Consider the following 27,548-nt stretch of genomic DNA (forward strand, 5'->3'; position numbering starts at 1 on the left):
GTTAAAAAACATATCTGAAACTTTGAACATCCCACGGGGCACCATTAAATCCATTATTAAAAAATTTAAAGAATATGGCACCACAACAAACCTGCCAAGAGAGGGCCGCCCACCAAAACTCACAGACCAGGCAAGGAGGGCATTAATCAGAGAGGCAATAAAGAGACCAAAGATAACCCTTTAAGAGCTGCAAAGCTCCACAGCGGAGATTGGAGTATCTGTCCATAGGACCACTTTATGCCGTACACTCCACAGAGCTGGGCTTTACGGAAGAGTGGCCAGAAAAAAGCCATTGCTTAGAGAAGAAAATAATAGGCATGTGGGAGACTCCCCAAACATATGGAAGAAGGTATTCTGGTCAGATGAGACTAAAATGTAGCTTTTTGACCATTAAGGAAAGCGCTATGTCTGGCGCAAACCCAACCCCTCTCATCACCCCGATAACACCATCCCCATAGTGAAGCATGGTGGTGGCAGCATCATGCTGTGGGGATGTTTTTCATTGCCAGGGACTGGGAAACTGGTCAGAATTGAAGAAATGATGGATGGCGCTAAATACAGGGTAATTCTTGAGGCAAACCTGTTTGTCTTCCCCCCCGCTGCTACTCGCTGTTTGTTTGTTACCTATGCATAGTCACTTCGCCCCCACCTACATGTACAGATTACCTCAACTAGCCTGTAGCCCTGCACACTGACTTGGTATTGTTATTATTATTGTGTTACTTTTTATTATGGCTTTTTATTTTAGCCTACTGGTAAATATTTTCTTCTTCTTGAACTGCACTGTTGGTTAAGGGCTTGTAAGTAAGCATTTCACGGTAAAGTCTACACTTGTTGAATTCGGCACGTGGCAAATTAAAGTTTGATTTGAGGTGGGACAGTGGTGGTGTTCTGTGGTGTCACAGAGCCACTGACATGTTTTTCACTAAATTACTGCCAACAAGGAAGACACATTGCCAGTGTCCTAACTGTCCCCTTCCTGTCTTATGAACACAACCCCCTCCCCACTAGACACATGGAGAGAGAGATACAAACACGCACACATGCTGCCCAGCTGGTGAATGTGCAAAGGCAATCAGGGATTCTTCCCTCTGGCTACTTTCCACTCCTTAGCAATTGGTCTCTAGGAATGGTTTATGGTGGTGTTAAGACGTCCAGACTGCCATAAGTGGCTGTATTTGGCTTGTCCAGGGGCAGACCCACGTCGAGGTGGCTGCAATTGGCTAGGTCAGGGTCGTTCAGGGGCAGACCCACGTCATGGTGGCTGCGTTTGGCTAGGTCAGGGGTAGACGTGTCCGTATATGTCAAACTCAATTTGTTTGCCAATTGCACAAGTCCACAAGGAAATGACTGAGTGGGAAAGTTAAAGGAACGGCACATCCTGGCCTTTGTTATACTTACCAGTTCTCACTGTGTACTTTGAATTAGTCAGAAGTTTACATACACCTTAGCCAAATACATTTAATCTCAGTTTTTCACAATTCCTGACATTTAATCCTAGTAAAAATGCTCTGTTTTAGGTCAGTTAGGATCACCACTTAATTTTATGAATGTGAAATGTCAGAATAATAGTATATAATTATTTCTTTAAGCTTTTATTCATCACATTCCCAGTGGGTCAGAAGTTTACATACACTCAATTAGTATTTGGTAGCATTGCCTTTAGATTGTTTAACTTGGGTCAAACATTTTGGGTAGCCTTCCACAAGCTTCCCACAATAAATTGGGTGAATTTTGTCCAATTCCTCCTGACAAAGCTGTTGTAACTCAGTCAGGTTTGTAGGTCACCTTGCTCGCACATGCTTTTTCAGTTCTGCCCACAAATTTTCTATGGGATTGAGGTCAGGGCTTTGTGATGGCCACTCCAATACCTTGACTTTGTTGTCTTTAAGCCATTTTGCCACAACTTTGGAAGTATTCATTGTCCATTTGGAAGACCCATTTGCGACCAAACTTTAACTTCCTGACTGATGTCTTGAGATGTTGCTTCAATATATCGACAATTTTCCTTCCTCATGAGGCCATCTATTTTATGAAGTGCACCAGTCCCTCCTGCAGCAAAGCACCCCCACAACATGATGCTGCCACCCCCGTGCTCCACGGTTGGGATAATGCTCTTCAGCTTGCAAGCCTCCCCCTTTTTCCTCCAAACATAACGATGGTCATTATGGCCAAACAGACCAGAGGACATCAGACCAGAGGACATTTCTCCAGAAAGTACGATCTTTGTCCCCATGTGCAGCTGCAAATCGTAGTCTGGTCCCATGGTGTTTATACTTGTGTACTATTAATTGTACAGATGAACGTGGTACCTTCAGGCATTTGGAAATTGCTCCCAAGGGTGAACCAGACTTGTGGAGGTCTACAATTATTTTTCTGAGGTCTTGGATGATTTCTTTTGATTTTTCCCATGATGTCAAGCAAAGAGGCACTGAGTTTGAAGGTAGGCCTTGAAATACATCCACAGGTACACCTCCAATTGACTCAAATTATGTCAATTAGCTGATCAGAAGCTTCTAAAGCCATTACATAATTTTCTGTAATTTTCCAAGCTGTTTAAAGGCACAGTCAACTTAGTGAATGTAAACTTCTGACACACTGGAATTGTGATACAGTGAAATAATCTGTAAACAATTGTTGGAAAAAGACGCTAGCGTCCCACCTCGACAACAGCCAGTGAAATTGCAGGGCGCCAAATTCAAAACAGAAATCCCATAATTAAAATTCCTCAAACCTACATGTATTATGCACCATTTTAAAGATAAACTTATTGTAAATCCAACCACAGTGTCCGATTTCAAAAAGGCTTTACGGAGAATGCACACTTTGCGATTATGTTTGGTCAGCACCTAGCCACAGAAACCCATACAGCCATTTTCCAGCCAAGGAGAGTGTCACAAAAGTCAGAAATAGCATTAAAATGAATCACTTACCTTTGATCTTCATCTGGTGGCACTCCCAGGTCTCCATGTCAGACAATAAATGTTTGTTTTGTTCGATAATGTCCCTCTTTATGATCAAAAACCTCCTTTTTGTTTGCGCGTTTTGTCCATTAATCCGAATGCTTATGGCACTAAGTCCAGACGAAAAGTCAAAGTACACTAAAAGTTAATAGAAACATGCCAAACGATGTTTGAAATCAATCCTCCGGTTGTTTTTGTCATAAATAATCAATAATATTTCAACTGGACAAAAGCTTCGTCAATAGGAAATGAGAAACAAGAAAGGTGCGTTCCCGATCAGACGCATGGCCGATGAATGGAAATTTCCACTAGCCACTGATTGAAAGTGCTGTATCTCCCTAATTTTTCAGAGTAAAAAGCCTGAAACAATGCCTAAAGACTGGCCACATGTAGAGGAAGCCACAGAGCTCGTGAACTGGGTCCTAAGTCTTTGTATGGTGGACAGGGTTTCAATGGAAAAACAGCCTTTCAAAATAATAGTACTTCCTGGTTGGATTTTCCTTGGGTTTTCGCCTGCCATATCAGTTCTGTTATACTCAGACATTATTTTAACAGTTTTGGAAACTTTAGAGTGTTTTCTATCCAAATCTACTAATTATATGCATATCCTATCTTCTGGGCCTGAGTAGCAGGCAGTTTAATTTGGGCACGCTTTTTATCCAAAATTCAGAATGTTGCCCCCTACCCTAGTGAAGTTAATGCAGCTGGTGGCCACAGCAGATACCAACTGTTACTTTTGATTTTGACCCCCCCCCCCCCCCCCCCTTTGTTCAGGGACACATTATTCAATTTCTGTTAGTCACATGTCACAAATACTTACACATGTTAAGTTTGCTGAAAATAAACGCAGTTGACAGTTTTTTTGCTGAGTTTATATTGAAAATACTGTGATTTTAAGAATAATAGTTTTCAGAGAATCATTTATTGAAAAAGTAGGTTCATTGTCATTTCTACACACTTAAGTTAACAGTGAGAGGACGTTTCTTTTTTTTGATTAGTTTATCTAAGGACAGATCTAGGATCAGATTACCCTAAACCTAAACCTCACACTGAAAGTTTCATTCTCACAATGGTATCTCACTCTCAGTGGTCAGGGATGAATGCTACCCACTGACTACCTCCTCCTATCCAGCCCTTCTCACTGCTGCCCCCTTGTGTTGTGTTGTCCCCCTCCAGGTACCGAGCCTTCACATTTAGCCTCACCTTCCTGCTGTACACCAGCTTCCACCTGTCCAGAAAACCCATCAGCATCGTCAAGGTAATATATATATATATATACACACACACTGATGTACCCTATAGGGAATTTACTGGACTATACTGGCATAGCACATAATAACAGATTTACTCACTACACTCCTATCCACACATTAAATATACATGTTATCAGCACAGGTGTTATTGTAACCTGATCAGCCTCAATGTGATTCATCCTGCTACTATATCTGTGACCAGGGGCGCAACTTTCACTGCCCCCCCACATTCTGAAATAGCATTTTCGTCCCCCCCAGTTGTATCATTGGAATATGATACAAAACGAGGCAACGGTGTGCTTTAGAACCATGGGACGCTTCCGAGCTTTCGGGTAGGCTGTTTGGAGTGTTTATCCGACTGGAACCAAAATAAATTGTCCCCCCTAAGTTGTGCCCCTGTCTGTGACTATATATCAGAATGACAGTGTCCCTCCCAAAGCAGAGCCAGGGATTAACCATTTATATAACCAATGTTATCCAATATTGTTTACCTTGGAACCATTGCATGGCTGGAAGCAGCTTGATATTTAGTATTAAATGTATGAGATTAATGTTTGACCAGCTATATATGTTGGGTTTACTATAGTTTGTGCTCTTTTTCATTGCGTGCACACACATGTGAATGTTTGCTCACTATGATTATTTGTTCCACAGAGTGAGCTACATAAGAACTGCTCAGCTCTCAATGAGCTCTCCACAGCCAGTAGTAGCCAGCTGCCAAACCTCCACACAGCTGCAGAGTGCAGCTGGAAACCCTTTGGTGAGACCCCACTCAACCCTTGTTCTCCCCCTCTTTCAGTCTCTCAATCCCTCTTTCTCCCACATTCTCTACTAAATGTTATGCATCCTCTATCCCTACACTTATCACTAATCACACATTTGTTACTATTCATTCACACATTGTTGTCGATCCCCATAACCAAACCCAGGAGCCTGTATTCAGATGAGTGGTCCTTGGTTGAATTGATGTCATTCTCATGTAAAACTACCTCCATACCTAGATAAAAGCAACTATAAGCAGCTGCTGGGAGCCATGGACTACTCCTTCCTCTGTGCCTATGCCGTGGGCATGTTCCTCAGGTAAGGCTAAAACTAGGCTGTCCACTTGACCTGATCAGGAAAACCTCTGGGCTCTAGTTATCACATAAAACTCTTCCCCATCTCTCGTCTTTCAGTCAGTCAGACTGCAGAGTCTAGGGCTGTTGCGGTGACCGTATTACCGCCACACCCACACCGGTGGTCACCAGTCATGAAGGCAGTCAAATTCCACATGACCGTTTAGTCACAGTGATTAGACTTCTCCAAGCTCTGATGCTGCTGATGGTCATTAGTAACCTACCAACTTGCTAACTGTCTGGTACTCAGTGCTCTATTGTCACTCTGACATCAATGCAAATGTCATCAAAAATCCAATCAAACACTTCATGAGCTCATGTTTGCGCAACATTTTTCTATAGGCTATGAAATGGCGTGAGAAAACAGAGTGATGGCCACTATTAAAAAGCGGATCCTTCAGATTTCTATAGGCCTACTATATATATATATTTATTTATTTATTTCTCAACTTTCCTAATATTAAGCACATTGCTTATTTTACAACCGGAGTATAGGCTACCTGGCTGGCATGAAAATGAACCACGGGAAAAGCGTCCTCCTTTCGATATTTAAGTACATAGATGACATGTATTTTTTTTCTCCTGCCACTGTTTCGAGACGGGTGCATGATAATGGTCCATTATTAATGAAGAACATTAATTCACTTTACAAGGGTTGTAAGAGCCTAACTGGCATACATAAGCAGCGTGTGAGTTTCAAGTTTGGGGAAGATAATTTTCACCATAAAAATGCACCTTTAGAATAAAAGCATTACATGCATAGTAGCATTTTGCGGTCACTTTTGATAATGGTGTTTTCCCGCTAATGGAACATTCGCACTTATAGCCTACTACCATGTGTGCATTGCTGCACTTATTATGTGAAGAAATAGCCTAATAGTTTATCAACATTTTAAGCTAAGCGTTCTGATCTGTTGCGTCAGCCACATTGCGTACATTTTTTTTTTACTCGTGGTTGTATTAATTTGGGATCTATCGCATCCCGCAGCTGTCCCCGACTATGTTTGGAATATTTGTTTCTCGCACAGAATAGGTCAACTTTTGTACTATGGGGATAGTAGATTGACATAGGCTAGTGCTTTTGCTGTTCGTTAGGCCTACTCATCTTGATGACTGACAAAGTAAATGTGGACAGTTCTTCCAATATCTTCAATATGCACCTCGGAATTGGATAAGGACGTGCGCAGTTGCATCCCCGATGTGTCTGTCTTCACTTGTAACCTGAGATAGACCTGATCACGTGATGGAGAGCCATGTGAGTGAGAGGTGCTTTGGAGCACTCGGGGAGAAGGGCACAAGTCAGCACTCCGGGCCACGGACACAACGGCCACTGGCCGCAAAAGACATGGCTTTTTTTTAAGGGTGCATTACGGCAACACAAAGGGGATGCAGCCGGGAAATTCAAGGCGTTATCAAGTGCTTGTCAGATTGTGAATGAGAGACGACTGAGGAAGTGTGTACAGTCTGTGAAAAAAAACAAAGCAGAGCTCGTGCCTTTTCAAGCGACGTTTTAAAAAATCATTAGAGTTGCCTCATGCAGCCTTACAATGTATTAAACATCTAAACATATAGTCCAATGTTTGTAGAACAACAAGTTACATTAATAACTCTAAATTAAGCATATAGAAGTATCTATTTCTTTGTTAGCCGCATGTGCGCACTCCCTCAAATCGTTTGGAGAAAATATCCTTTCTATTTTATTCAGCTTTGTTCAGTAGTATTCTTCATACTATAAAATAATTCCAAGGAATTCTAAGCAAAGCTTGTCTGCTAAATGAACTAGTGTAGTCCACAGCCATTTAACATAGCCAGATCAGGACCTAACATAAGGACAACTCAGAGTATGCTATTGTTCTTCTGAAATTGACTACATTTTCCTGTCATGTTTCTTTAGACCTGTCTAAAATAATTAATGGATTTATTGTGAAGGTGTAGGCTATATTACATGGATTTATTAGACTTTTTAAAATGTAGATGTTCCACAGGTCTGTATCAGTGGCTTGTAGGCTGTGTGGAAGCCAGGAGATGCTAAATGTGTTTATGTTAATTAACGTTCAATTACCCTGAGACCGACAGTTATTTGCTTGAGGATCACCGGCTGATGACATTTCGTGACCTCCACAGCTCTAGCAGAGTCTAGCAGAGTGTTTGTCCCGTTTTGTGAATCCTTGGTTGGTGAGCAGACCCTGATTTCAAGAATTTTAACTGATTTCAATTATTTTTAACCAGATACTAATTGGGATATTGAATTTTATGTTCCTTTTCATGGCGTTAAAGGCCCTTCTTACCTTGTCTCTCAGATCGATCACAGCTTTTTGGAAGATATCTGTAGTGCTGATGTTTAGGCAGAGGTAGGTATAGTTTGTGTGCTCTAGGGCAATGGTATCTAGATGGAATTTGTGGTCCTGGTAACAGGAACTTTTTTGCAACACAATTATGTTTTAATTTTTTATTTTTATGTTACTGTCAAGAGTCCAGGTCTGACAGAATCTGTGCAGAAGATGCACACTACTGTTCAAAATTTGGGGGTCACTTAGAAATGTCCTTCTTTTTGAAAGAAAAGCTATTTTTTTGTCCATTAAAATAACATAAACTTGATCAGAAATACAGTGTAGACATTGTTAATGTTGTAAATGACTATTGTAGCAGGAAACGGCAGAATAAAAAATAAAAAATTGAATATCTACATAGGTTTACAGAGGCCCATTATCAGCAACCATCACTCCTGTGTTCCAGTAGCACGTTGTTAGCTAATCCAAGTTTATCATTTGAAAAGGCTAATTGATCATTAGAAAACCCTTTTGCAATTATGTTAGCACAGCTGAAAACTGTTGTTCTGACTAAAGAAGCAATAAAACTGGCCTTCTTTAGACTAGTTGAGAATCTGGAGCATCAGCATTTGTGGGTTTGATTACAAGCTCAAAATGGCCAGAAACAAAGAACTGTCTTCTGAAACTCGTCAGTCTATTCTTGTTCTGAGAAATGAAGGCTATAACATTAACAATGTCTACACTGTATTTCTGATCAATTTGATGTTATTTTAATGGACAAAAAATTAGTAGGGGGAAGCCAGGTGCTGCCTACTGTTCTAGTGCCCTCGCCTATGTATGTATGTACAGTTGACGTTGGAAGTTTACATACACTTAGGTTGGAGTCATTAAAACTCGTTTTTCAACCACTCCACAAATTTCTTGTTAACAAACTATAGTTTTGGCAAGTCGGTTAGGACATCTACTTTGTGCATGACACAAGTCATTTTTCCAACAATTGTTTACAGACAGATTTATTTCACTATCACAATTCCAGTGGGTCAGAGGTTTACATACACAAAGTTGACTGTGCCTGTCACGTCCTGACCATAGTTCTTATGTGTTTTGCTTGTTTAGTGTTGGTCAGGACGTGAGCTGGGTGGGAATTCTATGTTGTGTGTCTAGTTTGTCTGTTTCTATGTTCAGCCTAATATGGTTCTCAATCAGAGGCAGCTGTCTATCGTTGTCCCTGATTGAGAATCATATATAGGTGGCTTGTTTTGTGTTGGGGATTTGTGGGTGGTTGTTTTCTGTGTCAGTGTTTATGCCACATGGGACTGTGACGGTTAGTTTGTTTGTTATTTTGTATAGTGTCTTGTTTTCATGTTCATTAAATCATGGAAACTTACCACGCTGCACATTGGTCCTCCGATCCTTCTCGCCTCTCCTCGTCCGAGGAGGAGGAAGAGCTAGATTGCCGTTACAGTGCCTTTTAAACAGCTTGGAAAATTCCAGAAGATGATGTCATGGCTTTAGAAGCTTCTGATGGGCTAATTGACATAATTTGAGTCAATTGGAGGTATTTCAAGGCCTACCTTCAAACTCAGTGCCTCTTTGCTTGACATCATGGGAAAATCAAAAGAAATCAGGCAAGACCTCGGAAACAAAATTGTAGACCTCCACAAGTCTGGTTCATCCTTGGGAGCAATTTCAAAACGCCTGAAGGTACCACGTTCATCTGTACAAACAATAGTACGCAAGTATAAACCCCATTGGACCACGCAGCCATCATACCGCTTCAGGAAGGAGACGCGTTCTGTCTCCTAGAGATGAACTTACTTTGGTGCGAAAAGTGAAAATCAATCCCAGAACAACAGCAAAGGACCTTGTGAAGATGCTGGAGGAAACGGGTACAAAAGTATCCACAGTAAAACGAGTCCTATATCGACATAACCTGAAAGGCCGCTCAGCAAGGAAGAAGCCACTGCTCCAAAACCGCCATAAAAAAGCCAGACTACGGTTTGCAGCTGCACATGGGGACAAAGATCGTACTTTATGGAGAAATGTCCTCTGGTCTGATGAAACAAAAATAGAACTGTTTTGCCATAATGACCATCCTTATGTTTGGAGGAAAAAGGTGGAGGCTTGCAAGCCAAAGAACACCATCCCAACCGTGAAGCACGGGGGTGGCAGCATCATGTTGTTGGGGTGCTTTGCTGCAGGAGGGTCTGCACTTCACAAAATAGATGGCATCATGAGGAAGGAAAATTTGTGGATATATTGAAGCAACATCTCAAGACATCAGTCAGGAAGTTAAAGCTTGGTCGCAAATGGGTCTTCCAAATGGACAGTGACCCCAAGCATACTTCCAAAGTTGTGCCAAAATGGCTTAAGGACAAGAAAGTCAATGTATTGGTGTGGCCATCACAAAGCCCTGACCTCATCCTATAGAATATTTGTGGGCAGAACTGAAAAAGCGTGTGCGAGCAAGGAGGCCTACAAACCTGACTCAGTTACACCAACTCTGTCAGGAGGAATGGGCCAAAATTCACCCAACTTTTTGTGGGAAGCTTGTGGAAAGCTACCCAAAATGTTTGACCCAAGTTTTAAACTATTTTATATGCAATGCTACCAAATACTAATTGAGTGTATGTAAACTTCTGAGCCACTGGGAATGTGATGAAAGAAATAAAAGCTGAAATAAACAATTCTCTCTAATATTATTCTGACATTTCACTTTCTTTGTTTTAGGGTGTGCTGGGTGAATACGTGGTCTGTCGTATGGTAATTTGGTAAAAAGCCAATTTTGACATTTGCTCAGGACGTTTTCACTGAGGAAATGTAGGAGGCTGCTGTTAATGATAATGAAGAGAATTTGCTGTTGATGCAGATCCCACAGTAGTTATTGGGGACCAGTCCTTGGTTCCAAATATTGGGGAAGATGCTAGAGCTGAGGATTATGGTAGATTTATAATTGATCATGTCTCTGTTTTTGCTGTTTTCTTTCTTCATAGGGCCAAAATGAGAAGTGGTTTATCCATACGCCTCTGTTTTAGATAGTTAGCTATTTGTGTTGTTGTTTAGTGTGTTCCGATTTTTCCTTAGTGTATTCCTGTACTCTTTTAGTGTTTTAACTTACTTAAGGTGTATGATCAGGTTTTCTGGGTCTGTGTTTTTGGTTGGATATGTTTCTCAATTTCTTTCTTAGGTTTTTGCATTCTTCATCCATCCATTTGTCATTGTTTATTTTCTTAGGTCTTCTGCTTGAAAGTTTTTAGATTTGATGGTGAAGCTGGAAGGTCAATTATACTGTTTTGGCTTTCTACTGCCAATTTTACTCATTCGCTACTGCAGTGAAACGTTTTGTCCAGAAAGTTGTCTAAAAGGGATTGAATTTGTTGTTGCCTGTTATTTTTTGGTAGGTTTCTACACTACTTTCTTTCCATCTATAGCATTTCTTAATAGTATGCAGTTTGTTTTGGCTTTGTCTCGTTATTTAGTATTGCTCTGTTCAAGTAGAGTAGACTGATTTTGCTGTGATCTGATAGTGTCAGTGGGCTGACTATGAACATTGCGAGACTCTGGGTTGAGGTCAGTGATAAAGTAATCTACAGTACTACTGCCAAGGGATGAGCTGTAGTTGTACCTGCCGTAATAGTCCCCTCGAAGCCTACCATTGACTATGTACAGACCCAGTGTGCGACAGAGCTGCAGGAGTTGTGACCCATTTTTGTTGGTTGTTTTATCGTAGTTGTCAAGGGGGGAATATCTCCCCCTCGCTCCTTGCGTTCTCTTTTTTTCTCTCTTTGCCTTTCGCTCTCACCTCTCACTCTTTCCCTCTCACTCTTTTAGCCATGAAAGGGTCCTCATTCTGTCTCTTTGTGTTACAACATGAACACAGTGTGCTTTTCAAGGACCGTGTTGCATAACCAACTCTGTGCCCCAGCAAGGTCAAATGGCTTCTAGCCAAGCTTGTGGCGTGCTGGATGTCATGCTGAATAGTGTTGATATTTAATGTTTTTTCATTCAAAATTGATGTTTCGTTATATCAGGGGTGGAGAGAAATTGTCAATATGCCAGCCTATTTTTATGCTGAATATGCTAGCCATTTTTGTCAGCCTGCATTGAAACTTTTCTTATGTGTTGTTAAAATGTCATTGTGCGTCCTGCAGTGGCATCATCGGTGAGCGCCTGCCCATCCGTCTGTACCTGACGTTTGGCATGCTGATGAGCGGCCTCTTCACCTGTCTATTTGGCCTGGGCTACATTTACAGCATCCACAGCCTTGGCTTCTATATATTTGTCCAGGTAAGTCACACAGTGGACCGACTAACTACCTACACATGTACAATATCAGTAAAGCCATAGAAAATTCTTGGTCTGACATTTCATAGGAAGACGAGTTGAGAATTCAAAGGACAACAGTTCTATATTCTGAATGTTTTTCTAACTCTGTGTTTCTCCTCTGCCTCAGGTGGCTAATGGCTTGGTTCAGACCACTGGCTGGCCCAGTGTTGTCACATGCATCGGGAACTGGTTTGGCAAGGGAAGGTAAGCCACAAGATCTGTTAAAATGAAAGAATTCCTCCATAGTTCAGATGCATTGAATAGAAAATAGTTATAGAATATATATTGAAGTTAAGGTATTCTAACTGGTGTCTCCAATAGGAGGGGTCTGATCATGGGCATATGGAACTCCCACACCTCGGTGGGCAACATCTTGGGCTCTCTGATCGCAGGCTACTGGGTCTCCTCCAACTGGGGCTTGTCCTTCATCGTTCCCGGCCTCATCATCGCTGCCATGGGAATCATCTGCTTCCTCTTCCTCATTGAACGTGAGTACTGCTATGTGATTGGTTGGAGGAGTAAGAGACTCGTTCCATCTGCCTTTGAGTAGCTCCGATGCATGATTTATGCGACGGTCAGAATTTTACATGCTGATATTAAAATATTTAAACTGTCCGGGGTTTTGTCTGTAGATCCAAATGATCTTAGAAGCATCCATGCTGTACAGAACCCTGCTCCCTGCAGCAACAATGTGAGTACTTAAGATGTCTCCCTTGTTTTCAAAAGCATCTCTGCTTAGTATAGACATAATATTTAGGACATTTCAGAGGTATAAATTCACAGATATAGACAGGAAAAAGCCCCTCTTGGTTCTATGCTTAGATTAAATTATATTTTGAAAATGTGTGTCCAAGAATGGAATCATTGTGTGGATCACATGTCATCAGAATTTGCCTGGATAGCATCACATCTGTCGCACATCGCGCCCGGCAACCGTTTCCTAGACAACTGTCGCCCACTTTAGCTCCTTGCGTAGACGTAGAGTACCTGAGTGTCTCAGAGTGTGGGCTGGCTCTGGTAAAAATGCCTCCCTGGAGACGGACACACAAATCAAAAAGGGATGAAACATGATTAACTTTTACCATGTGGGCAGATTCATTGTATAAGCTTTATTTAGGGTTCTTCTTGATTGACAGGTATCATTTTCAGTCTCCCACGCTACTGTGAACTGCATTACAGTTTTCTTCACTAGTAGCTGGTGGAACACTGTGTATAATAGTGATGTTAAACTTTTTTTTCTCATGCAGCAAAAGCTGACAAAGAACTGGAATGGGACAAATGGACACAAGCAACTGTACCATTCATATAAACAGGGAGACAAATATCAGGTGTGCCTGTTTTTATCTGAGTTTGTCTGTGTTTACATTAGTGTATGTATGTGGATCTGTGCTATTAACCCTTGTTTTTCCCTCCATCTCTCTCAGAACTGGGACACAGAGCTGCTGCTCCCTCAGGACAACAGTAGTGTTTCTGTCCCAGTACAGCAGGTGGTGGTGGTGAAGAGTGAATCGGAGCCCTCGGCCATCAGCTTCATGGGAGCTCTACGCATTCCGGTCAGTCGCCTGACCTCTCACACCACCCATATCTCTCACACACAATAACAAAGGCCCAGGCCCTGTTCCCCAAAGCCAGGGGTGTTCAACTCAATTCCTGGAGGGCCATTTATCTGCTGGTTTTTATTATTGCCTTTCAATTCATGTCCAATTCAAGACATAGATAACCAGGTGCAGTGAGTTTCTAACTAATCAATTACCTTAATTGATCAATCAAGTACCAGGGAGGGGCAAAAACCCGCAGATGAGGACACTGGAAAATGGCGACTGTGCTTTAATCGGAAAGTGCGGCAAGTGAAGTGTGACAATGAATGGAAATTAGTGAAATCAAAGAATGGAACTAAACGAGCAAAAGTTGTAGTAGAAGACAAGGACCGGTCCAATAATGCATTTCTTATGGGACTGGGTTTTTTGGACAAGGAGGTTAATTTGCGAAATCCATTTGTATTATCGAGCACTGAAGAAAGCATTGGGAAAAGTGGGTTCAATCAAGGTGACTAGAAGCGGCCTTGTTTTGGTTAATTGTGTCATTGAAGAAGTGTGGACTGGATCTGGCAAAATTGCCCACATCAGAAGTAACATGTATTGATCTTCGGAGCAGGGTGCCTGCCAAAGGAGTTGTAGCTGGAGTCTTGTTGGATATACACTACCAGTCAAAAGTTTTAGAACACCTACTCATTCAAAAGTTTTTCTTTATTTGTATTATTTTCTACATTGTAGAGTAATAGGGAGGACATCAAAACTATAAAATAACACATATGGAATCATGTAGTAACCAAAAATGTGTTAAACAAATCAAAACATATTTGAGATTCATCAAATAGCCACCCTTTGCCTCATGAGGCAGTCACCTGGAATGCATTTCAATTAACAGGTGTGCCTTGTTAAAAGTTAATTTGTGGAATTTCTTTCCTTCTTAATGCGTTTGAGCCAATCAGTTGTGCTGTGACAAGGTAGGGGTGGTATACAGAAGATAGCCCTATTTGGTAAAAGACCAAGTCCATATAATGGCAAGAACAGCTAAAATAAGCAAAGAGAAATGACAGTCCATCATTACTTTAAGACATGAAGATCAGTCAATACGGAACATTTCAATAACTTTGAACGTTTCTTCAAGTGCAGTCGCAAATACCATCAAGCGCTATGATGAAACCGGCTCTCATGAGGACCGCCACAGGAATGGAAGACCCAGAGGTACCGCTGCTGCAGAGGATAAGTTCATTAGAGTTACCAGCCTCAGAAATTGCAGCCCAAATAAATTCTTCACAGAGTTCAAGTAACAGACACATCTCAACATCAACTGTTCAGAGGAGACTGCTTGAATCAGGCCTTCATGGTCAAATTGCTACAAAGAAACCACTACTAAAGGACACCAATAGGAAGAAGAGACTTGCTTGGGCCAAGAAACACAAGCAATGGACATTAGACCGCTAGAAATTTGGCCTTTGGTCTGGAGTCAAAATTTGAGATTTTTGGTCCTAACCGCCGTGTCTTTGTGAGACGAACGGCTGATCTCTGCATGTGTGTTTCCCACCGTAAAGCGTGAAGGTGCTTTGCTGGTGACACTGTGATTTATTTAGAATTCAAGACACACTTAACCAGCATGGCTACCACAGAATTCTGCAACGATACACCATCCCATCTCGTTTGGGCTTAGTGGGACTATCATTTGTTTTTCAACAGGACAGTGACCCAACACACCTCCAGGCTGTGTAAGGGCTGTTTTTACCAATAATTTGTGATGTAGTGCTGCATCAGATGACCTGGCCTCAACAATCCCCCAACCTCAACCAAATTGAGATGGTTTGTGATGAGTTGAACTGCAGAGTGAAGGAAAAGCAGCCAACAAGTGCTGAGCATATGTGGGAGCTCCTTCAAGACTGTTGGAAAAGCATTCCAGGTGAAGCTGGTTGAGAGAATGCCAAGATTGTGCAAAGCTGTCATCAAGGCAAAGGGTGGCTTTTTGAAGAATCTCAAATATAAAATACATTTTGATTTGTTTAACACTTTATTTTTTTAATTTACTACATGATTCTATATATATGTTTTCATAGTTTTGATCTGTTCACTATTATTTTACAATGTAGAAAATGGTAGAAAATAAAGAAAAACCCTTGAATGAGTGGGTGATCTAAAACTTATGACGAGTACCTCAGTCAGAAAATCCCATGAATGGTCAGTGCATGTCGCCTGACCTCTATTTTTTTTATTTAACCTTTATTTAACTAGGCAAGTCAGTTTAGAACAAATTCTTATTTACAATGACGCCCTACCAAAAGGCCTCCTGTGGGGACGCGGGCCTGGAATTAAAAAAATAAAAATACAATATAAATATAGGACAAAACACACAACACTACATTAAAAGAGACCTAAGATGACAACATAAGGCAGCAACACATGACAACACAGCATGCTAGCAACACAACAAGACAACAACATGGTAGCAACACAACATGGTCTAAACATTATTGGGCAAAGTCAACAGCACAAAGGTCAAGAAGGTAGAGACAACAATACATCATACAAAGCAGCCACAACTGTCAGTAAGAGTGTCCATGATTGAGTCTTTGAATTAGAGATTGAGATAAAACTGTCCCGTTTGAGTGTGTGTGTTGCAGCTCGTTCCAGTCGCTAGCTGCAGCGAACTGAAAAGCGGAGCCACCCAGGGATGTGTGTGCTTTGGGGACCTTTAACAGAATGTGACTGGCAGAATGGGTGTTGTATGTGGAGGATACGGGCTGCAGTAGAGATCTCAGATAGGGGGGAGTGAGGCCTGAGAGGGTTATGCAGAAATGGCCAGTTTATAGAGGAGTATAGAGTGCAGGGATGTGTCCTATAAGGAGCATTGGTGGAAAATCTGATGGCCGAATGGTGAAGAACATCTAGCCTCTCGAACACCCTTACCTGCCGATCTATAAATTATGTCTCTGTAATCTGGCATGGGTAGGATGGTCATCAGAATCCGGGTTAGTTTGGCAGCTAGGGTGAAAGCGGAGCGATTACGATCAATCTAGACTTGGTTTCCTCTAACTTTAGCCTGCAGCTTTGATATGTGCTGAGAGAAGGACAGTGCAACCACTGTATGGTTAATTGAAGGAAGGAGAAAAGCCTATCGATATTATTGTTGTTTGAGGAGACTATACCTGAATGTGTGAAGCTTGGATATGTGAGGTATGCGGTGAGAGCGTTTGTGTCCAAATCATTAGTATGGGAATTGTAAAGGATATGGTCACGTGTCAAATGTTTGCAGGCTGGAGAAGTATGGTATTGAAGAATCTGAAAAAATGTTGTAGATGTGGTAGGGTTCATACTCCAGACTTCCCTGTTAGGGTGAAGACGGTTGAGGTGTCAAGGATCAGGGATCTATGTGGAGCCGGTGAAAAGAGTCAAAGGAGCGAGAGGCAACAGTTTTGAAGATATGGCGGTGGATGCCTTGCAACCAGTTGCTAGTGTGTTAAGTCAATCGAGTGATCTGGATACACTCATTGTGAAGAAGGTAGATATTGTGGCTTTTATAGCCACAGTGATTCATTGTACAGCACAAGTGTCCAAGAAGCTGGACATCATATCTGCAGCCAAGATGTTTTTAGGTCTCCAAGACTTCATGGCAGAAGCACTGTCAGGACTATTTTCGCTAGGAAATGTCATGCCCTCACAGGAATCTTCTTAGCCTGTGTAGGGACCTAATTTAGAATGTTCGTTTTTTTTACAGAAAAGCAGGTTGGTTTTGTTTAGTTAATTAATTTTTTGATAGTTTGAATATTTATTTTTACCCACATTATTTCCTTATTATCCACCCGCACAGTAGGTGGTGGAATGTACATCAAATTGTTGCGAATACCATTTATACTGTAGAAAAATACCTGCAGACACATGTTCCTTATACACTTAAATAGATCTGAAAGAATTGCACGGGTACTGTACAAGCAACAGGGAAAACCCCTGACCCTTAGCATACACCAAACACAGTACCACGCCATTCTATTCTGAAGAAATGTATAGTTTTTATTTGTTGACAGTATGCTTCTCTTTCTCTCTCCAGGGAGTGATAGAGTTCTCGCTCTGTTTGCTGTTTGCCAAGCTGGTCAGCTACACCTTCCTCTTCTGGCTGCCGCTCTACATCACAAAAACGGGTATGTACATTACACTACATCAGTGGTTCTGAACTGGTGGATCGCGACAGGAGGTTTTGAATGGGTTTTCATATTTTTTATGAAAAGATACTCCTGTCTGAATTCAAACTAATACCAGGTAGAAAGTGTGTAGAAATGACAATGAACCTACTTTTTTAAAAATAAATTATTCTCTGAAAACTATTATTCTTCAATCACAGTATTTTAAATATAAACTCAGCAAAAAAATAAATGGTCCTCTCACTGTCAACTACCTTTTTTTTTTCAGCAAACTTAACATGTGTAAATATTTGTATGAACATAACAAGATTCAACAACTGAGACAAACTGAACAACTTCCACAGACATGTGACTAACAGAAATGGAGTAATGTGTCCCTGAACAAAGGGGGGTGAAAATCAAAAGAAACAGTCAGTATCTGGTGTGGCCACCAGCTGCATTAAGTACGGCAGTGCATCTCCTCCTCATGGACTGCAGCAGATTTTCCAGTTCTTGCTGTGAGATGTTACCCACTATTCCACCAAGGCACCTGCAAGTTCCCGGACATTTCTGGGGGAATGGCCCTAGCCCTCAGCCTCCGATCCAACCGGTCCCAGACGTGCTCAATGAGATTGAGATCTGGGCTCTTTGCTGGCCAAGGCAGAACACTAACATTCATGTCTTGCAGGAAATCATGCACAGAACGAGCAGTATGGCTGGTGGCATTGTCATGCTGGAGGGTCATGTCAGGATGAGGAAGGGTACCACATGAGGGTACCACATGAGGGAGGAGGATGTCTTACCTGTAACGCACAGCTTTGAGATTGCCTCCAATGACAACAAGCTCAGTCCGATGATGCTGTGGCACACTGTCCCAGACCATGACGGACCCTCCACCTCCAAAATCGATCCCGTTCCAGAGTACAGGCCTCGGTGTAATGCTCATTCCATCGTCAATAAACGCGAATCCGACCATCACCTCAGGTGAGACAAAACCGCGACTCGTCTGTGAAGAGCACTTATGCCAGTCCTTTCTGGTCCAGCGACGGTGGTTTTGTGCCCATAGGTGACGTTGTTGCCGGTGACGTCTGGTGAGGACCTGCCTTACAACAGCCCTGCAAGCCCTCAGTCCAGCCTCGCCCAGCCTATTGCGGACAGTCTGAGCACTGATGGAGGGATTGTGCGTTCCTGGTGTAACTCGGGCAGTTGTTGTTGCCATCCTGTACCTGTCCCGCAGGTGTGATGTTCGGCTGTACCGATCCTGTGCAGGTGTTGTTACACGTGGTCTGCCACTGCGAGGACGATCAGCTGTCCGTTCTGTCTCCCTTCCCTGTAGCGCTGTCTTAGGCGTCTCACAGTACGGACATGGCAATTTATTGCCCTGGCCACATCTGCAGTCCTCATGCCTCCTTGCAGCATGCATAAGGCACGTTCACGCAGATGAGCAGGGACCCTGGCCATCTTTCTTTTGGTGTTTTTCAGAGTTATCTTTGAAAGACAGGGTCCTGAAAAAGGGCTGTTTCTTTTTTTTTGCTGAGTTTATATCGATAAGTAGTGCTTTTTAGCCTGGTTTGTGGTCTCAAATAAGTGAGTTGCCAAAATGTTTCATCAAGCATATGAGTAATATGGAATTATTGACAATGAAAAGGTGTGATTGTTGTTCCCTTGTCTAATATAATTGCTACATTTACTGTCAAATATAGCATTAAAAAAGAAATCCAGATTGCATTTTGCCCCAAACATATTGTCGTACGAATATTGGGTCGCGACTCAGATAACATGGTTCAATTTGGGTCCAAAGGCAAAGGCAGTTGAGAACCACTACACCAACACCCTCACCCACTGCTACATTCGTATAGGAACTCTGTCTGTTTGGTCAAGTATACAGTACATGAATCCAGAGCATTGTGGAGAGCTCTATAAGAAGTGTCAGGGCATTCATTCTTTGCCCGCTACCTGCTAGACTGTCTGAGACATACTGTATCTGACATTTACAGTGCATTCGGAAAGTATTCAGTACTCTTGACTTTTTCCACATTTTGTTACGTTACAGCCTTATTCTAAAATGGATTCAATATTTTTTTCTCATTAATCAACACACAGTTCCCATAATGACAAAATAAAAACAGGTTTTTAGACATTTTTGCAAATGTATTACAAATACAAAACTGATATCACAGTTACATAAGTATTCAGACCCTTTTCTCAGCACCTTTGGCATCGAGTACAGCCCTTAAGTCTTCTTTGGTATGAAGCTACAAGCTTGGCACATCTGTATTTGGAGAGTTTCTCCCATTCTTCTCTGCAGATCCTCTCAAGCTCTGTCAGGTTGGATGGGGAGCATCGCTGGCAGATATTTTCAGGTCTCTCCAGAGATGTTTGATCGAGTTTAAGTCCGGGCTCTGGCTGGGCCACTCAAGGACATTGACACTTGTCCCGAAGCCACTCCTGCGTTGTCTTGGCTGTGTGCTTAGGGTCGTTGTCCTTTGGAAGGTGAACCTTCGCCCCAGTCTGAGGACCTGAGCGCTCTGGAGCAGGTTTTCATCAAGGATCTCTCTGTACTTTGCTCCGTTCATCTTTGCCTCGATCCTGACTAGTCTCCTTGTCCCTGCTGCTAAAAAACATTCCCACAGCATGATGCTGCCACCACCATGCTTCACCGTAAGGATGGTGCCTGGTTTCTTCCTGACGTGACGCTTGGCATTGAGGCCAACGAGTTCAATCTTGGCTTCATCAGACCAGAGAATCTTGTTTCTCATGGTCTGAGAGTCTTTAGGTGCCTTTTGGCAAACTCCAAGTGGGCTGTCATGTGCCTTTTTTACTGAGGAGTGTCTTCTGTCTGGCCCCTCTACCATAGAGGCCTGATAGGTGGAGTGCTGCAGAGATGGTTCTCCCATCTCCACAGAGGAACTCTGGATCTCTGTCAGTGACCATCGGATTCTTGGTCACCTCTCTGACCAAGGCCCTTTTACCCCGATTGCTCAGTTTGGCCAGGCGGCCAGCTCTAGGAAGAGTCTTGGTGGTTCCAAGCTTCTTCCATTTTTAAGAATGATGGAGGCCACTGTGTTCTTGGGGACCTTCAATACTACAGAAATGTTTTTGTACCCTTCTCCAGATCTGTGCCTCGACATAATCCTGTCTCGGAGCTCTACGGACAATTCCTTCGACCTCATAGCTTGGTTTTTGCTCTGACATGCACTGTCAACTGTGTGTACCTTCCCAATTAATGTCCAATCAATTGAATTTACTACAGGTGGACTCCAATTAAGTTGTAGAAACAGCTCAAGGATGATCGATGGGAACAGGATGCACCTGAGCTCCATTTCGAGTCTCATCCCTTAAGGTCTGAATGCTTCTGTACATAAAGAATTTCCGTTTTTGATGCAAACATTTCTAAAAACCTGTTTTTGCTTTGTCATTATGGGGTATTGTGTGTAGATTGAGAAATATATTTTTTATTTAATCAATTTTAGAATATGTATTTATTTTATTTAACTAGGCAAGTCAGTTAAGAAGAAATTATTGTTTACAATGACGGCCTACCCCGGCCAAACCCAGACGACGCTGGGCCATTTGTGCACCGCCCAATGGGACTCCCAATCACAGCCGGATGTGATGCAGCCTGTATTTGAACCAGGTACTGCAGTGACGCGTCTTGCACTGAGATGCAGTGTCTTAGACATCATAACAAAATGTTGAAAAAGTCAAGAGGTCTCAATACTTTCCGAATGCACTGTATGTCTTGATAATCTGTGTTCAAACCAGCTCTACCTGTTAGGACAGAGGTTCCCAAATGTTTTCACTCGGGCCCCCCTTCCAGCAGTTTGGGAACCACTGAGAGGATACCTATGCTTTGCTGGTTGTTTTGTTAGTATCCTGTGTCACTTGTTTAGTTTGCCAGAGGGTGTGTGAAGATAATAGACCTGTCTCTCAGCTCACCTAGATGCCAAGAAGGCCGGAGATCTCTCCACTCTGTTTGACGTGGGAGGAATTGTGGGTATGTTCCCTTTTTTCGTATTTTTCAGTGGTTGTTTGTGGTTCTGATCCTTTTTGTATGAATCTTTCTACGAACCAAATAACTTTATGATCTGGATATTTGTATGCTCCTGTGTGTGTTGTCAGAGATTTGATTTGTAAAAATGCATGAATGATGTCAGGACTTCCTAATTCATCATTGGAATTGAACTACCTGTAAACCACACATTTTATTTTGATTGTTGTGCTAATCTCATCTCTTTCTCTGTGTGTAGGGGGAATATTGGCTGGGGTCATATCTGATAAGCTGGGAAAGAGAGCCACCACCTGTGCAGTGATGCTGCTGCTGGCTGCTCCTATAGTGAGTCTCTTTCCCTGTGTGGCTCCATTTGTTTCTATTTCTTTCTTTCTCCGTTTCTGAAAATCAAACTAACTATCCTGGTGTTGCAAGAACCATGCTCTACCAACTGAGCTACAGAAGATCACTGAGCTTCAGAGGACCGTTGACCATCTCAAGGGCTAAACATAAGCATGCATCATTAATCTTATAGGACATATTTTTTTACGTTTTTGTTCTGTATCTCAGCTTTATGGCTTCTCCATGATCAGCGAGTTTGGACTGGGACCGACCATCGGTAAGGATCAATTTATATTACTAAGTCCAGTTTTTGTTGCTCTTGTGAGAGGGATTGTAGACTGACTTCATGAATCCCGCTCCTAAGCCCGTTGACATATTGGCTGTGCTATTCTGACTGTCAATAACGCACAGGTGAACAGAGCTATGATCAAGTGGATAATGTTGTGATGGGCCATTTTCTTCATAGGTATGCTACTGGTGTGTGGAGGACTTGTGAATGGGCCATATGCCCTTATTACAACAGCAGTGGCTGCTGATCTGGTAAGTGTGTAGTGAGTGAGTCTTTCTCACTGGTTTACACTTATATAATCCTCCCTAGTACAGTTTTGTCTTTCTAACTTTTTAGATCAGCCATACTCTCTCAGTATTTTGTGTGTGGGGGGGGGGGGGGGGCTGTCTCTGACCTCATATCCTGTCCCTCTCTGTTTTGACCTTTGAACCTAGGGAACACACAAGAGCCTCAAGGGCAACGCCAGGGCCCTTTCTACTGTCACGGCCATCATTGACGGCACAGGATCAGTAGGTCAGTCTCTCACCTCCATCCATACCAGTAGATCCTATGTGATAAATTAGCTCCATGAGGGGATAGCTAATGACATGGGGTTGCTTTAGAATTTAGCATAGGTCTAGCTCTGTGACTTACAAAAATGTCCTGTGATCTGTTCTTCTCAGGTGCAGCAATAGGCCCCCTTCTGGCAGGAGTGTTGTCGTCACAGGGCTGGGATCAGGTCTTCTACATGCTGATGGCAGCTGACTTCCTAGCACTGCTGGTAGGTGCTGATGCTTGTTAATGTTTGTCTTATTTTGTGTGTGGATCTTATAGAATGTGGCTTTGTGGGTGTGTTTCCTCTGTAGCTGTTGCTGCGGCTGGTGACGAAGGAGCTGACCTCTGGTAACTTGGTTAAACCTCGCTCTGGCAGCACCACTGTAGAGTAAGTGACTTGTTTATATTCTACTTGTAATATGGTGGTATCGAGTGGTATCTAGGCTTTGTTATGATAACTGATGCCACTGATCATGTTCTATGTTGATGATCTATGTTAATGTCTATGTTCTGTGATCTATGTTAATGACTTGTATTTAATTTTTAATTATGTTGTTTGCTGATGACACCATCTTTTTGTCTGATAAAGACACTCAGAAACGTATCACTAAATTAACTCCCAAAAAATTGTGAAAAAAGGTATTGGTGTCATCAGATGAATACAACCTCTCTTCCCCAAAAAAATATTTGGAATCTGTACTACACCTTACTCTATCCATTTATCTCATATTGCAATATATGCTGGGTCAGTACTTATAAAAGCAACACCAATAACATCTTCATTCTCCAAAAACATTTTGTGAGGAATGCAACTCAGTCGTGCCAGTTCCTCTCCACTCTTTCATCGCCTTCAAATCCTCAAAATGTATATCAACCAAATCTGTTTGTGTTCCAAATTAATCTACACCCTGTTTCTTTTCAAATTCAATACTGGAGTTCATTATTCTATAAGAACTGCCACCGATCTCCACATCGCTCCTTCCATACAAGATTAGGGCAATGTTCCATCACTTAAAGGTTGCTCTTTATTGGAACAGTGTTCTGGACCACCTCCAGCACTGCAACAGCTTCAACTCCTTCAAATATAAATAGAAAAAATATCTACTGGACATTCTATACAATGACTCTGCCTAAAATCTGACGGTGACACTGTCTTTTTTTTTTCTCCAGTTTTTTTTCTTCATTTTTCTTTGTAAATCTTTATTCATTTTTTTCTTAGTCTTAAACATCATGATACATGTTGTTTTTCTATAAACATTTTGAAAGAGGGAGGTGCCTTTCAAGACTTTTTTTTTTTTTTGCAAATAAATAAATCATAGTCACTAGTTATGTTTCCATACAATTGGCAACAGACTTTCATGCGAATATTCTAAAATCCACATAAAGAAAATATGCGCATTTTCCCACCAGTGGTGTGTTTCTACCAAACAGACTTGTTGTGGGTAAAACAAATCGGTGCCTGACGACGTAGTGCACACAATGAACTTTTTTGCTTATGTTTTCATGTACCGAAGAAACACATTGACCTTTAGATTTTTATATCGCATTTTCAACCGATTGTTTTTTATTTTTTTGTGTGTGCAAAATGTAGCCTTAAAAAGCAAATGTGCCTACTCTGGTTTTGGCACGTGAACTTTAGCCAACAGATCACAGATACAGTGCGGGTAGACTACGGTTATGCATGTCTACATGATGATATTATTATGGATAATAGCGAGAATTTCTTATTTGTCAAACGGCAGTCAAGCATCGATCATAATGCCACCAGAATAAGACCCTCGACATCACCCTGTTAAGTTCATCATAACTTATTTAGTCTAAAGCCTAATAAACTGCCTGGTTTCACGAGTCGTAGTGGGAGGACCACATACCATATCGCGTGACTCCAAGTTTACTTCGATATGAATATTATTATATCAATATTTGTGCATAAAGGCATTTCCACCACCATTTCTCATATAATTAGTTTTACCAACACAAAAAGATGATTGTCGATGCTTGGCTGCTGTTTGACAAATAAAAATGATTACTCTTTTGTCCATAATCATCTCATCATGTAGGCTATACTTGCACTGTAGCCTAACTGTGAGCTGTTGGCTAGAGCCAAATTCGGTATGTCAGAATTGAACCGCAAAATGTATTTATATGTGCACTAGGTCATCACACACAGCCTTTTTATCAATTTGATGGAAAAACATCTCTGGTGGGAAACTGCACATTGTTTTTATGCAGATTTTTGTTTAGGGATCAAAGTCTGTTTTTCTGTTTCTGTCTTGTAGGATGAAGGAGCACTAAGCACTTTGCACTAACTCTAGACCGAGAAGTGAAAAGACTGTGGCCCTCGCTCAGCACAGACACACTGCATCCTATACCACTACCCTGGACTGGACCTTTTAACTGAGATTACCTGAACCCACCCTGCCTGTGGTCACCTCTCAACCTTAACCCAATCCCTATAAACCAGGGCCCAGTTTTCAAAAGTTATCTGGATTTTAAGTCAATGATTTGTCTGTTCTATGAATATGCCTTTAATACTATCTGATGGTTTTTGAAAAACTGAGCCCAAGAGCTAGACAATGTTCACAAAGAGACATAGACCACACTTCTTTCTAAAGGTCTGTTGTCACTGCGAGCTTCTATCGCCGTCCATTCAGCAGTAGCTGACGTGAACTAGTGTGTAGCAGCACCTATTGGAAACGAATGAAAGTCGATGAAGATTCAGTAGCGAAGTATAATAAGCAACCAACCAAGCCATCCAGTCCCTCTGAGCACATACCACTTTTTTTTGTTTTGTTTTACTTCTAGAGCATATTGGGCCCACTTCAGCCTTATGTAACCAAAGATTGTGGGGAAATGCACAGTAATTTATATGAAAAATTTTTCTGTTTTCTGGTGGTCTATGTATTTTCTCTGTTTAGGAAGTATATGAAGGTACTGATATTTTGTGTTCCTATATGATCAGCAAATTATGGTGCGGTTTGTTATGTTTTGGGACTTGAATGGTATGAAGGTAACATTTTGTGTTTGAGTATGAATTTCTGCATACCAACTCCGAGGAGGATCAACCATTTCTCAATCAGTTATTTATGCAGTGCAATGTTAAACTGTGATATTCTTTTTAGTATGTGTAGAAAATACCAAATGCCGTCATCCCAAACCTTAAAATGCTCACATTCATTCTGCCTTTGAACATTTTAAAGGCGTTCCTGTGACTAATGCTTCCTACCTCCGAGTCCTGCAAGTTTAATGTGCCAAATGAGTGAAGAAAGGTAGCCTATGTACCTTCATGAAAAAGTAATCTATATTCTTATGAACTTTCATTCTGGCAGATGCCCGGGGCTGTGGTTAATTCTAATTCACCGCCCGTGTTTAACTGAATTGAAATGGAAGGGACCCCATCCAGTAACGTGTCATTGTTCTTTGTGGCGATAGAGCATTTCTTGGTGGAAGCTAAATCATCGCAGTGCTTAAATGGTAGTACTTGAAATACTGTGTACCTTTTGGTGTTTGTTCATTGGTCAGGCAGTTGCTTTGTTTAGTTACTTGTCTGATTCTTACCTGACTCATAAGTACACGGTCTTGGTGACAATTGTCCATTTCTGAAGACATCTTGGTAGATAAAAAGGGAGTGACTGTGTTGCTGAATTCTCTGGAAGCTTCTTCACAAAAGATCTGTCTTGGTTTCTAAGCATAATGTTGAGTTGTTTTGTTCACCAGGCTAAATGTGTTCCAGTTAGGAGGCTGAGTGGTCTCAAGTCTCCCAGCTGGAGGTGGCAGGTGTCAAACAAAATGTACACTTCTGAAAGCTAGTCCTCCACTCAGTGACACAGGCAGGCACACACACACAATCTCTCTTTGTTTCTGAAAAGTACTGCAGGCCAAATCAAATATGAATTATTATTCTCTGAAGGTTCTCATAATAAACCAAAACGTAATTATGCCGGATTATACCCTACAGTCAATGACGGGTTATATTGAAAGTATTAGTATGTTTTGATTGCCCATGACTCCTCTCCCACACATAGCATCACAAAACCCCTGAGCTGACTCGAGCCTACAAGGCTTGATTAATATGTCATCAAGGGAAGCGCGTGGGCGCCCATGCAAGAAACTAAATTAAATGTAAAACATCTCTTTTTCCCGGTGCTTGCTGTCTGCTTTTTGGTTTTCTTTCGTCGGTTCCTTTCTTCCCGTGTGCTTTGACCAAAAATACAGTTTTTAGAGACTATATATGATTTGAATAGCCATATTATCAATAGAATATAGCCTCGTTTGTTCGTAAAAGGGAATGAACATCGCGAACAGACTGCGGTCTGGGGGCTGTGTGGGCAGGCAAACTACCCCACTCACGCGTCCTTGAGGAGCCCCGGTAACTATGGCGATAAGAGAAAAGCGTTCGATGATCCCTGCTCTTCAGTTTTCCCAATGTGTGTGTTTGTCTGCGTGCGACTCATTGAGAGAGGCTGAGGGAGGTGGTTTATGAGATGAGAGATAGCTAGGTGCTCCAGAGAGAAAGAGATGTTGAAACGCTAACTTCATTTGCCCATTCAGAGACGGACCGACGGCTCTCGGGGTTTTCCAATTCGGGCACGGAACGGAGTGGTAGCCTATAGCCCGCAATCCGAGTCCTCGGCAGCGGCGAGAGAGGCTTGAGGGGTGGAGAGAGATGGGATCAGCTTCTTCGGCGTACCGAGTAATCTACCTGGACGTGGATGGCAGAATTCAGAAGGTATAACTGTTAATCAACCGTTATATCATGTCAGCCTGTATCATCATCAACCTACACCCTGCCCTGTAGGC

The 27,548-nt window shown here is 41.9% G+C and overlaps 2 protein-coding genes across 7 annotated transcripts in view; both read left to right on the forward strand.

The window, feature by feature from the left end:
• Positions 1-27,388, forward strand: part of LOC111959575 (glucose-6-phosphate exchanger SLC37A1) — a 40,057-nt gene extending 12,669 nt beyond the window's left edge. The window contains exons 3-20 of one of the 2 annotated variants that reach the window (XM_023981226.2): positions 4,140-4,221; positions 4,871-4,976; positions 5,218-5,296; positions 11,753-11,888; positions 12,055-12,131; positions 12,249-12,415; positions 12,560-12,618; positions 13,175-13,255; positions 13,352-13,480; positions 17,523-17,613; positions 21,527-21,589; positions 21,843-21,928; positions 22,154-22,202; positions 22,392-22,465; positions 22,649-22,727; positions 22,877-22,974; positions 23,060-23,136; positions 27,300-27,388. In XM_023981226.2, the coding sequence (XP_023836994.1) occupies positions 4,140-4,221; positions 4,871-4,976; positions 5,218-5,296; positions 11,753-11,888; positions 12,055-12,131; positions 12,249-12,415; positions 12,560-12,618; positions 13,175-13,255; positions 13,352-13,480; positions 17,523-17,613; positions 21,527-21,589; positions 21,843-21,928; positions 22,154-22,202; positions 22,392-22,465; positions 22,649-22,727; positions 22,877-22,974; positions 23,060-23,136; positions 27,300-27,354 (1,588 nt within the window). In that variant the 3' untranslated portion in view covers positions 27,355-27,388. Of the gene's footprint in view, positions 1-4,139; positions 4,222-4,870; positions 4,977-5,217; positions 5,297-11,752; positions 11,889-12,054; positions 12,132-12,248; positions 12,416-12,559; positions 12,619-13,174; positions 13,256-13,351; positions 13,481-17,522; positions 17,614-21,526; positions 21,590-21,842; positions 21,929-22,153; positions 22,203-22,391; positions 22,466-22,648; positions 22,728-22,876; positions 22,975-23,059; positions 23,137-25,027; positions 26,887-27,299 lie in introns of those variants that run through there. The other variant, XM_023981227.2, reaches the window with a different exon arrangement.
• Positions 27,389-27,396: 8 nt separating this feature from the next.
• Positions 27,397-27,548, forward strand: part of LOC111959576 (high affinity cGMP-specific 3',5'-cyclic phosphodiesterase 9A) — a 35,599-nt gene continuing 35,447 nt past the window's right edge. For all 5 annotated transcript variants that reach the window (XM_023981229.2, XM_023981231.2, XM_023981228.2 and 2 more), the window contains exon 1: positions 27,397-27,477. In XM_023981229.2, coding sequence (XP_023836997.1) covers positions 27,415-27,477 — 63 coding nt within the window. In that variant the 5' untranslated portion in view covers positions 27,397-27,414. The remainder of the gene's footprint in view (positions 27,478-27,548) is intronic.

The sequence above is a fragment of the Salvelinus sp. IW2-2015 genome, linkage group LG36 (assembly GCF_002910315.2).
Source record: "Salvelinus sp. IW2-2015 linkage group LG36, ASM291031v2, whole genome shotgun sequence".
Lineage (NCBI taxonomy): Eukaryota > Metazoa > Chordata > Actinopteri > Salmoniformes > Salmonidae > Salvelinus > Salvelinus sp. IW2-2015.